At 37.2% G+C, this 12,358-nt stretch overlaps 1 protein-coding gene across 2 annotated transcripts in view; it reads left to right on the top strand.

Annotated features, from left to right (window-relative positions):
* Nucleotides 1–12,358, top strand: part of LOC120533855 (beta-galactoside alpha-2,6-sialyltransferase 1-like) — a 64,373-nt gene that overhangs the window by 27,127 nt on the left and 24,888 nt on the right. For both annotated transcript variants that reach the window (XM_039760901.1, XM_039760910.1), the window contains exon 2: nucleotides 11,657–12,329. In XM_039760901.1, the coding sequence (XP_039616835.1) occupies nucleotides 11,693–12,329 (637 nt within the window). In that variant the 5' untranslated portion in view covers nucleotides 11,657–11,692. The remainder of the gene's footprint in view (nucleotides 1–11,656; nucleotides 12,330–12,358) is intronic.

The following is a 12,358-nucleotide window of genomic DNA, read 5'->3' as shown; positions in this document are numbered from 1 at the left end:
CGGGGATATGAAGCGCTGGTAACACAATAAACTACAGATCCCATAATGCAGCGCTTCAGCTGCCTTGCCGAACACTTACCGCGTTAATCAAGTCTAGCTTATGATGCTGCAAGTTATTGTGAAGCAAGCCCACACGATGCCAAAGAGAAACGGTGATTCTGAACATAGAGCCTTTAAAAACCGATGGGAGGCTGAGTATATGTTTACTGACATTGCCGGTAAACCCATGTGTCTCATTTGTGGAGCTAATGTGGCTGTAATTACAGAATTTAATCTAAGACGGCACAATGAGACAAAACATCAAGATAACCTGAAAGACCTGAATGGAATGCACAAGGTACAGAAAGCAGAAGAGTTAAAGAAGAATCTGACACTTCAGCAGACGTTTTTACCCGTGCAAAATCACAATGTGATTTCAAGTGAAGTTACTTTTATGGGAGACACAAATGCACCAGTGCAACTTGCCCCACTTTCCCTGTTGCCAAGTAATGTTGAACCAAGTCGGCACTACGGTGTTCCCAAATACGCACTTTACTGATAAACTGAGCGCACTGAGTTCGCACGGCGATGTTTTTCATTTTTCTTCCTTAATATATATATATGTGTGTGTGTGTGTGTGTGTATATGTATATATGTATGTATATATATGTTTATATATGTGTGTGTGTATGTGTATATGTATATATGTAGATATGTATGTATATATATATGTGGATGTATGTGTATATATGTATGTATATATATATATGTATGTATATATGTGTGTGTGTATATATATGTGTATATGTATATATGTATATATATATATGACAGCAACACTCATCACTCACAACAGTGACAAAACAATTACATTGACAATCATGTTACGTTATTTTCAAAATGTTTCCTTTTCTTTTTCATTGCTTCTTCAACACACTACTTCTCCGCTGCGAAGCGCGGGTATTTTGCTAGACTATTATATCTTTCAATACTTTTTTGGTGTATAGGGTATCAGAAGGATTTGTTTTATTACCCTGTCAGAAATTCATGGAACATTTTACAAAATTATATTGAACTGTACCTGTGGAGCAAAATTGTTATTTATAATAATTATTATAATACTTTATTTGTTTACTTATAATAACAGATTACATGAATACACAGACATTATAAAAGCCATAGTTAATATGTGAAAGAATTGTGTGGGATATGTAATATTCTGTAGATCAGTTGTGGCTTTAAATTTGATTGTATGTAGCACAACCCAGGTGTGCTTCATTGGCAAAATTCTAGTGATGGAGTTTGAGAACATGTACAGTGTATAGTTTCTGTATTAAAAATTATATTATAAGGTCATTGGTTTTGAAACCACAATCTGATATATCCATGGTTTTGAAATCTGCAACCAGCACTGTAAAAGCAATGGACGTAGCATCCCAGAACATGCTGACAGCTGAGCAATGAAATCCTTAGAAATATCACAGCACAGTTGATATTCACCAAATGTAGACATTATGAGAATCATCTCTAATTCAGTCACAAATTTCAGTACTGTCTGTCATTGTCATTTTGAGGAAACTGTAAAAGTATAAATGAGTCCAAGTACGCCTTTGGTATATAATGTCTAATTAAGTGCTGGTTCTGATTTTTGCACCTATTGTTTTGCACTTATGAATGTATCCACAGTAGCCTTCGAGTTATTGATGAGAGGCAGCTTATCATAATTCTGCAGTTATCACAGTGGATTTAATAGTGTGATCACAGATGTACAGTATATAGACAGAGAAGCAAATTTGTATCGACTGCCACGTCCACGATCAGGTTCATCTTTGCAGAACAGAGCACAGCAGGTGAGCTTGCCTTCTGTCAGTTAAACCTCATGACTTCTGAAGCGAGAAACTAGTGTTATACTTTCAGGAAGTTTATTTACATACAGTGTAATAACATTGTTTCTGTTTTTAACAGTTTATTTTCTGTGTTGTGCTTTTTTTTGTCCTATGCTTAATAGTGGAATATTTAGTAAAGCTGATGCTTAGGCCTTGTATTTAAAACGTTATGTGCAGTATCTGATTTTGATAATTGTTCACTTTCTTTTCTTAAACTTAGATATAAAAGCTACCCTAGATTTAGCACTGAAGCACAGGCAGATATTAATAAACTTTATATGATATAGTTTGTAAAAATCTATCTATTGAATACGAGCAGTATTATATTTGAGTTACATTATGTTTTCATGTTTTTATTGTCCGCATTTTTTTGCATCTTTTGGTGTCTTTATTTTTTATAGTTAACCTTAGGTCTTATCTCATTTTGAAACCTTATTTTTAACTTTCAAATGGTGAGTTTTTAAAGAATAATGTATATTGAAGAGGATTATGTTTGACCAAAGGCAAAGTTTCAACAAAGCTATATATCTGAGATGCTTTTCTGTTGATGTACTTTTTTATTTGGCCCTGTTTGAAAGACTCTTCAGACACCTCCCCATAAAATACTTATACTTAAACATCAAACCATTTTTAACTTTTTCTATATTTGAAAAAAAAATCATGATTCTAATTTAGAACTTAAACTTTTTCTTTGATATCATGCATCTATTTTTCTGATTAATTTAGGTAGTATTGTCAAATGTCATCTGAAATGAAACCTCAAGTTTGAGTGAAAGCTTTTGAGTTGCCTACAGTAAAAGCAGCAGATGGTTAGATGACTAAGATGTATACTTTATTTATCCTGTGAGACTTCTGTAGAAGTGAGAACAGTTGCATTTTTCACATGGTATTTTCTTTTCCTTGTGTTTATATTAAGGTGTTGTACCATGTTAGCCATTCTGAATGTAGTGAGAAGTTAAGTAAAATGACACCTTTTATTGGTAACTAAAAAAGATTACAATATGCAAGCTTTCGAGGTAACTCAGGCCTCTTCTTCAGGCAAGGAGAAGAAGCCTGAGTTGCCTTGAAACCTTCCATATTGTTTTTATACTAAAGATGTACTCTTCAGTGCTCAACAGTGCTCTTAAAGATAAAGCCCTGGGGCGTCATGTACACTCACCTAAAGGATTATTAGGAACACCATACTAATACGGTGTTTGACCCCCTTTCGCCTTCAGAACTGCCTTAATTCTACGTGGCATTGATTCAACAAGGTGCTGAAAGCATTTTTTAGAAATGTTGGCCCATATTGATAGGATAGCATCTTGCAGTTGATGGAGATTTGTGGGATGCACATCCAGGGCACGAAGCTCCCGTTCCACCACATCCCAAAGATGCTCAATTGGGTTGAGATCTGGTGACTGTGGTTTTAGTACAGTGAACTCATTGTCATGTCCAAGAAACCAATTTGAAATGATTCGAGCTTTATGACATGGTGCATTATCATGCTGGAAGTAGCCATCAGAGGATGGGTACATGGTGGTCATGAAGGGATGGACATGGTCAGAAACAATGCTCAGGTAACCTGTGGCATTTAAACGATGCCCAATTGGCACTAAGGGGCCTAAAGTGTGCCAAGAAAACATCCCCCATACCATTACACCACCACCACCAGGCTGCACAGTGGTAACAAGGCATGATGGATCCATGTTTTCATTCCGTTTACTCATCAGACCAGGCAACATTTTTCCAGTCTTCAACTGTCCAATTTTGGTGAGCTTGTGCAAATTGTAGCCTCTTTTTCCTATTTGTAGTGGAGATGAGTGGTACCCGGTGGGGTCTTCTGCTGTTGTAGCCCATCCGCCTCAAGGTTGTGCGTGTTGTGGCTTCACAAATGCTTTGCTGCATACCTCGGTTGTAACCAGGGCTGTGGAGTCGGTAGATAAATGCTCCGACTCCGACTCCTCAGTTTCTAAATCTTCCGAATCCGACTCCCCGACTCCGACTCCTCTGAATTTATATACTATGCTAATGTATTTTCTACATCCATTGAAGGAAAGGGAGGCAACATACATGTCATTTCACCACAGAACTACTGGCTAGGAAGCCAACACTCTACTATAATGCTAGATTAAAGACAAACACAATTGATTAGCTGCCGCAGATTGCGGGTGTCCTCATGGATGGGCAGATCCAGCTTGCCGAAAATCTCGACCACCGCCCCCATCCAAAGTAATGTGATGCCTCTGTCTGCTGCAGTGGCTGTCTCCTCTGTCAGCCAGCCGGAAGTTTAGTGCATTGTGTCACTCACCGGCCAGCTGATCAGCAGAACGAGCCTCTGCTGGAGACAGGTAGGGAGATCTGTGTTCTCGGCTCCTTCGGCCCCCTTCACTAGCGCATAGCGAAGGGGAGCCGACGGAGCTGAGAACACACCAGATTATTTTTCAGGCTTTTGACGCGTGATGACTTGTTGAACGGCCGAGAAATCGGCAGTGCATCTGTAAATGTATGGGGGGCTTTAGGCTAGGTTCACAGTTCCCTGTAACAGTGGAACACGACACAATGGAAAGCGGTGCCGCACCTTACCTGTGCATTACATCCCATATAGTGACGCATACAGTCAATGAAAAGCATGCTTCATGGTTACTTGACATGTTCGTTTTGTGGTAACATTATGCACTGCATGCATTGGGCTTTATTCTTACAGCAGAGAAGTAGTTCATTATGACTGTTTGTGAATTGGGACATTTCAACTTACTTTTTTAATTCCCATTTAAATTTAGTAGGAGTCGGAGTCGGTTAACTTTTTGCCGACTCCGACTCCAGGTACCCAAAATTGTCTCCGACTCCGACTCCACAGCCCTGGTTGTAACGAGTGGTTATTTCAGTCAAATTTGCTCTTCTGTCAGCTTGAATCAGTCGGCCCATTCTCCTCTGACCTCTAGCATCATTTTCGCCCACAGGACTGCCGCATACTGGATGTTTTTCCCTTTTCACACCATTCTTTGTAAACCCTAGAAATGGTTGTGCGTGAAGATCCCAGTAACTGAGCAGATTGTGAAATACTCAGACAGGCCCGTCTGGCACCAACAACCATGCCATGCTCAAAATTGCTTAAATCACCTTTCTTTCCCATTGTGACATTCAGTTTGGAGTTCAGGAGATTGTCTTGACCAGGACCACACCCCTAAATGCATTGAAGCACTGCCATGTGATTGGTTGATTAGATAATTGCATTAATGAGAAATTGAACAGGTGTTCCTAGTAATCCTTTAGGTGAGTGTATAACATATTGCGCACAATTCACACTAAAACATGGCGTATGGACAAAACGAGAAATGTGAATAGGCACAAAATAATTCAGATGCATAAAACTGTTCATAATCAAAGCTATACGCCCTTTCCCTTTATAAAACCTAATCAACATAACACACATACACATGCCTATAGCCCCACCCCAACTCAAGTCAGAATTTTGCCTATTTCAATATACAAATCAATATAAATAGCAACTTCTGTTCAGTGTTTTGTTAAAAGACAATGGCAAAACATATGTACAAAGGCAGACTTTCAGCAACTGTGAACTGGAGATCCTGTACATTGAAGTGGAGGCAAGGAAAAGCATGCTATTTGCTGAATTTAAGCAGTGTTAGAAACAACAAAAGGAAATTTTTGGAGTGACACAGCATGGTGGAGGCACTCAGGAGTTCATGTTCAGGAAGTCACACAGTACCCAAAATAAAAAGAAGTAGTCAAATATCATAGTCGACGTGAAAAGGCAGCCACTGAGTCTCATAAAGAAACGTATTAGGGCCACAGAGAAGAAAAAAAAATATGGACACAGTGAAAGAAAAAATGTCTATGTTGAGATTAAAGTCAACTGTAATCTCATAGTTTAATTTGTCATTAAAGTTTAATGTCAAAACCTTCATCTTAAATCAATTTTTAATTTACTAGAGTTTCTCAAACACCCATTGTAACTAAAGCAGCACGTCAAATGATTTGTATTCTTGGTGTTCCCTGACCCTGTTGTTAATCACTCCATGCTTCTTAAATGGGCTTTGTCTTATGCCGACAGGAGCCTGCAGGCACTAATCGCCACACAGAATATATCACATTCATGATATTACAGCTCTCTTAACATTTTAGAATACAAAGATGTAAACTTGATATAATTTTCATGATGAAATGCATTGAAACATGTGTTAAACATGTGGGGGAACGGTGGTGCAGGGGTAGTGCTGTTGCAGTAAGGGGGTCATGTCCCTGCCGGGAGTTTGTATGTTTTCCTGATGGATTTCCTTGGTGTGCTCTGGTTTCCTTTCAGAGGCATGCAAGTTAGGGGATTTGGTGATGTTAAATTGGGACCATTAGTGTATGTATGTGCTGGTATTCACATTGTGATGAGCTGGCACCCTGATCAGGGATTGCTTGCTGAAACGGGCGCAACCCTGAATGGATGAATGGAATAATTAAACATGTATAACAATGATTTTTCAATGTGCCTTAAAAGTTATTATAACCATTAAGATATGTTCTGTTAACAGCAACAGTATCAGAACCTGCCTTTTTATCTGCAGAAGCTTCCACTTGTTTAGAAAACAAGTCTTTTATCAATAAGGACCCCTTCATAAAATCCAATACTATTTAAACAACTGCACATTTGCACATTCCTAATGGTACCTACCCTTTGGGTAGTCTGTAGCAATGGTCTGTGTTACTTTTCCAACATTATACTTTTGACACACAATGCATTGAACAAGATAATTGGAATGTGGTGGAAAACCTTGCCATGTTTGTTCAATTAAGTTAGTCTTTCAAGTCATAGAAATTTAAGATGTCCTAAAAGAAATGAGGGCAAGAAACAGAATGATTAGGAGCCACTCTTCGGCTGTCAGGTGATCACCACAATCCTTGTTTTTGGACATAAAGCACAATTATGAGATAGCCAAGTACTGTATGTTTCTCAGTTTTTCTGGTGGCATCTGTTGCACAGGGATAAGTTAATAATAGAAAGAGAAACAGGGAACAATAAAACCATTAGCAGACTATTTATCAAGGAACTGTGCTTTATATATGTACCAGAGGAAGTAAGAGAACCACCCTGTTTCCACAAAATGGCAAAATAATAAATGCTACTCAAAGTGTAATGCAGACTTTCGTAAATATTGATATTCTTTTAAGAAACAGGAATGAGCGAAAGCAAAAAATACCTTTGCCTTTGAAGTGAAATAAATGGAAGAATGATGTTTAGCACCCTCTACGCAGGCAGCAGGAGAACATACAGAATAACTAGTTGCTGAGAACCATCAAGCACTCAAGTAGAGCAAGATAACAGATTGTTGTTGAGCGAGTTGTCTTGCAGATTTTAAAAAGGTGAAAACAGCTGAGTAACTGGTAATTCATAAGCCATGCACTCCTTAGGAGATGTCAGCAATTGCAGCAACATTTAAGGTCCCGATGCACTGAATTGTAATGTTTTGAGCCATGATAAGAGAAAGCTTATACTGTATTTGGTAAGGCACAATGCAGTAAAATACTGAATATCAGTGTGAGTAGATAAAGCGTACTGCATGTAGAATAGCTACATTATGACCAGAAACGGTTAGTCATGTTGCCAAAAAAAAAATGAGGATAGTTTTTATGGCATGAATTTGTTAAGGAGTGTTGTGCATAGTAATTAATTATGATATGTATGAGCTTCACTCAGATCCTAACACAAAGTAATTCTCCAGTGTGGCATCTGTATGCACAGCTAGTAACAAATTTTGCTTGCCAGTAACATTTTTAGTTAATATCATCTAGCAGTAAATGCCTATATAATGTGAGATATAGGTGCAAAATGAATCATCCATTCCAATACAGTATTTAGCTGTTACAAGCTGGGAATAAAGTTATGGTGTGAAATCATAAACAAAGATGCACCACATCTAAACAGAAAACCGGTGATCAGTGACTGTAAATTTCTAATGCTTTTTTTTTAATTGTCAGTAGCAGTAATTTAGCATGAGACATCCTGCCATTTCAAGAAACACCACATCCATGGTATAAATAACAAATCAACTGGTATATCTTGTGTGAGAGGGAGAGAGAGAGAAGAAAAAGATGGTGTTTTTTGCAGTGGGCCAGTCTTTATGTTCACTTAATGAATTGGGCCTTCAATAGACTGGTACTCTGTTCAGGGCCATTTTTTGTTTTGCACCTAACTCTGCTAAGATTACTTCTGGCCCTGGGTAGACCTAAATTATATTAAGTGGGTTTCTGACATAACTTGAAGACAAGTAAAAATTGGCAAATTTTGGGCCCACTGGTTTGTGTATAAAAACCTAGCATGACTGATCCAAGTTTGTTAGAAGTAAGAAATGATAACTATACTGGAGTTTTGTTCCTCAAGTTATTTTTTTTTTTTCAAAAAGGTTTTTGCAGATTTTTAAAGTGTTTCTTCCACTACAATATCCCCAGTTAGGCTCAGCATTTCCCAAAACTTTTTGAGAGTAGCCTAGGAAACATTCTACCAGCCATTTCCTAGTTTTCATCTGAAAGGTATTCTACATGACCACTCATACACAGGTGTTTGCTTTAGCCATTGCTGTAGCTGTTCCCTTTATGGTTTTCCACTACCAGTCAGTCAAATCTGAAGAACATTTGCATCAAAGACCTTCTTGTTCAACCCGTGCTTCCCTGATTGCTGGTGTTTTGGCCCTAGACCCATGTTCTTGCCCCCATTACATAGGTCTTCAGCAGAGTCAGAGACTACCTTGGCCAGTCCCCCATTTATGCCACTCAAGGTATAGTGGCTGTGTTTCGTAAATGATAATTGAAATTTCTCAATAAGACTGCAGTAGTTAAAGATAGGCAAGTACAAGTAGTAAGTACAATTAATAGGGAAAGCCAAATGATTTAAAAGATATACAAACTACAAAGAATAAAGGAGTCTCATAATACAAACCAGTTAATGGTATTTGTTTCTAATTGCAAATGATACATTGAAGAACTGGAGGAGCATGGTGTCCTTTGAAATGTATTGTCCTTTGCTTGCTGCCAGTCACTTTGTGTCTTCTCAAGGATGCTGGCTATGCACTTTTTGCTCACCATAACATTTGTGGAATAAAATATAGAAGGGTTCCATAAAATACTGAATTGTGCAGTTAAGCAAGTGTACATTATAACACCATCAGGCATTTATTATGTTTTGAAGGATGCTGGTTATGTGCTCACTATCTGCCACACTTGTGTTTGCTGCAAAAAGTTGACTTGTCATGCTCTTTGTTTGCCATGCTCAAGCTTAATATAAAAAAGAAACAAATGCATGAGTTATTGATTTACACACTGTTGTTAAATAACTTACTCAACTGACTCCTATTTGGCACACTGAGCACTGCTCTATTTAATAGGGCTTCAGTACCCTGCTATGATCTTTTTAATCATCTCGCCATTTTTTGCTGAGTAGGAAAAAATCTGCTTGAAACTATTTGTGGAAAGATCAACACTATTTTTTATGTTGAATTAGTCATTCTTTTAAATACTATTCATCTCCATTTCAGGGATAGTATTCAGATTTATATGTATGTATTTTTGTGTAAAGCCTGATAATCATGGGGTCCTCTGCAGTTCTGGTAGGATCTTTGCTCACACCATTAAGAAATGTACAGGTTTTGAATAAAGAATGTAACAAAGCCAATCATTCTTTAGATCTGTTGAAACTAAATCCTGAGTGAAATATCTTGTCATAGCAAAACCGGTGTAGGGAGTGTATGCAAGAAAAGACATGTCTTGGGTATTGTTGTGACTGTCAAGTGATGTTTAGCTGTGGCAATGAAAACTCTTTGCTGATGAAAATTTAGTGTATTCTGAAGACTCTGCAAGTTTTGACCTAAGCTTAGAAGTGGTAACTCTTATTTTAGCTGGATTGGAAAGATGAATTCACGTAACGAAGAAAGTAACTGTCCTAACATGGCATTTAAATGCCATTTTATGTTGGCAATATATTGGCATTTATGTCTCTCATTAGAAAAATCAAGGTGTATGTGTCCTATAATGGTTTGTCATGTTATCACATAGTTTGGTGGTATTAGTATTGTGCACAATAGTTAAATGCAAGATTTGAAAAATAATTTAAGTACTAGTGCTTCTTTCTTCATCTGTTTTACACTCCTGTATTGATAGAATTTTACATTTGTCTTTGCTCTCAGTAGCATACATATTTAAGACCGTTGTTCAGCAAGCAAAACAGATAGGAACAATACACCATATGATATGATGCCATATTGTGCAAACTGGAAAACAGTAATGATGTGATCTTTTAATGTGTATTTTGGTATAACAAGTCACATGCAATATTGTGCAACACTCCTGTATAGTGTGACCATTTATTTATGAAGAGTTTGCTCTTTTCTGCTACACATGCAGTCTTAAGAATAAAATGTCTTATGTAGTGTTTTTTTTAACCTCTAAGCATGTACTTGCCTTTTTACACTAAAGCAGCTATAAACAAGTGATGTGCTAGAAATATGTTTACCCCTTGATTAACATAATTTATAATGTATTCATGTTCTATATAGGCTTCATTATGTGGCTTTCTCATAGTTATGAGATGAGAAATTTTCTCTGATATGCAAGTGGTAGAAAATGAGAAAAAAATAAGACATTATGAAAAACTCTGGTACTCAGCCATCCAACTGTTAATTTGAATTAATTCAGTGAAGGGTTTGGTAGATAGAGTACGCTGATTTATGTCAAAAAAAGACTGATTAAACAACTCAAACCTGTTTCTTGGCTTGTTTAATCTGACTTTAGAACATTACAACCATCCATCTATTATCCAACCCGCTATATCCTAAGGGGGTCTGCTGGAGCCAATCCCAGCCAGCACAAGGTGCATGGCAGGAAAAAAACCCGGGCAGGGCACCAGCATACCGCATAGATCAATACCTTTTACCAATAATATCTTCTAGATCAGGATGAAAAATGAATGATTTTTCTCCCTCTGTTATGTGATCTATTTTTTTTAAAACAGGTATAATGGAGAATTTCTGTTAAGTGTTTCCATTAGTTTTGAGGTATTGTTAATTGGGATTATTACAGGTCATTAGTGCTTTAAATTTTTCCTGGTTTCATGTGAACCTTGATAACATTATCTATCACCTCCATTATTTCATTTCTTCATGTGCTGTTTCTGTCTTTCGTTTTACATTGGTCTCTTATGTTTCTGTGAAAACTTTAAAGGATCTCAAAGAAACCAGCACATCAAATCAACACTTTTACTCTCTTGTGCAAATAAAAAAAGCAAAAAAAAATTGCAAAAGAAATAGTGCTGTCAAATATATCATAGTAGCAGTTTAATGGGCATCAAAATTGATTTTTTTATCTGTAAATACTGTATTTAAACCAAATACTGACAGAAACAAACAATCTCAATTCAGGAAAACAACACTAAATGTTGTAAGGCAGAAAAATGTCAGCATGCAGCTTTTTCATTTATTTGCTTCTTCTTATGCTGCCAAGTCTAAACCATATGCTCTAATCTCTAAAGTACGTTTCACAGAAATGTGTGTTCTGTAGCTGTGTATTTGCTTGGATCTAGTTTACTATGTCAATTCCAAATCAGTGTCACCTGAGTGAATGTGAGCATGTGCACGGTAGACAGGTGGCCAGATCAGGGTTGGTTCCCACTTTGTGTCAAGGAACCAAAACTGAATTAAGAAGGGTGGATGATGGATAAATGGCTTGATGTTTGAAATGTATTGATAAAATTAACTGATAACCACTTACAATATATCTATTTTTCTCTTTTCTCCCCTTTTTTTTAATAGCTGGATTTTCACAATCTTGACTTCGTGCGGAAAAGAATGGTTAAGATTTTTTTTATGAAGAGGTTTTTGTGGGTAATTGGTGCTTTTCTTGTAATCTTAATTCTGGATTACTCCTTAAAACCTAACCAAGCTCCACAAGAAAAGTTAAGAACATTTACAACTTACTTGGCTCAAAATATTATTTCACTGCAAAGTCAAAGTAACTTTTCTCAAACGCTCAGTGTAAGCTACAAAAAGGTCACTGAGAGACCTTCCAGGAGCACTTTGAACAATAAGAGCATTCCAAAAGAAGAGAATAAGATAAACAAATTAGGTTTCAACAAGGTTTTCCCAGTCTGGAATGAGGAGACATCTACAAGCTTGCTTACATCACTGCTGAAGAAAATCTGGATCAACTATCTTTCAATGAACAAGTACAATGTGACGTTTAATTTTAAAAAGAAGGCAGTGAAACTATCTAGAGAAGAACTCCTTTGTGAATTAAAAAGTAAGCTATATCCTGTCAAGATGCTCACACTGGCAGATGGATTTCCTGAGGGTAAAGATAAACATGATGATTGGAAGTCCTACTTGCCAACGAAACCTTTTAAGGATGTTTTTGGTAAACTTAAGAGGTGTGCTGTGGTGTCATCTGCAGGTTCTCTGAGATGGTCTGGCCTTGGTCGAGAAATTGGTAGGTGTAAGTTTAATCTTTAAAGGAGC

The sequence above is a fragment of the Polypterus senegalus genome, chromosome 1 (assembly GCF_016835505.1).
Source record: "Polypterus senegalus isolate Bchr_013 chromosome 1, ASM1683550v1, whole genome shotgun sequence".
NCBI lineage: Eukaryota > Metazoa > Chordata > Cladistia > Polypteriformes > Polypteridae > Polypterus > Polypterus senegalus.
This window is presented reverse-complemented; position numbering and strand designations above follow the sequence as displayed.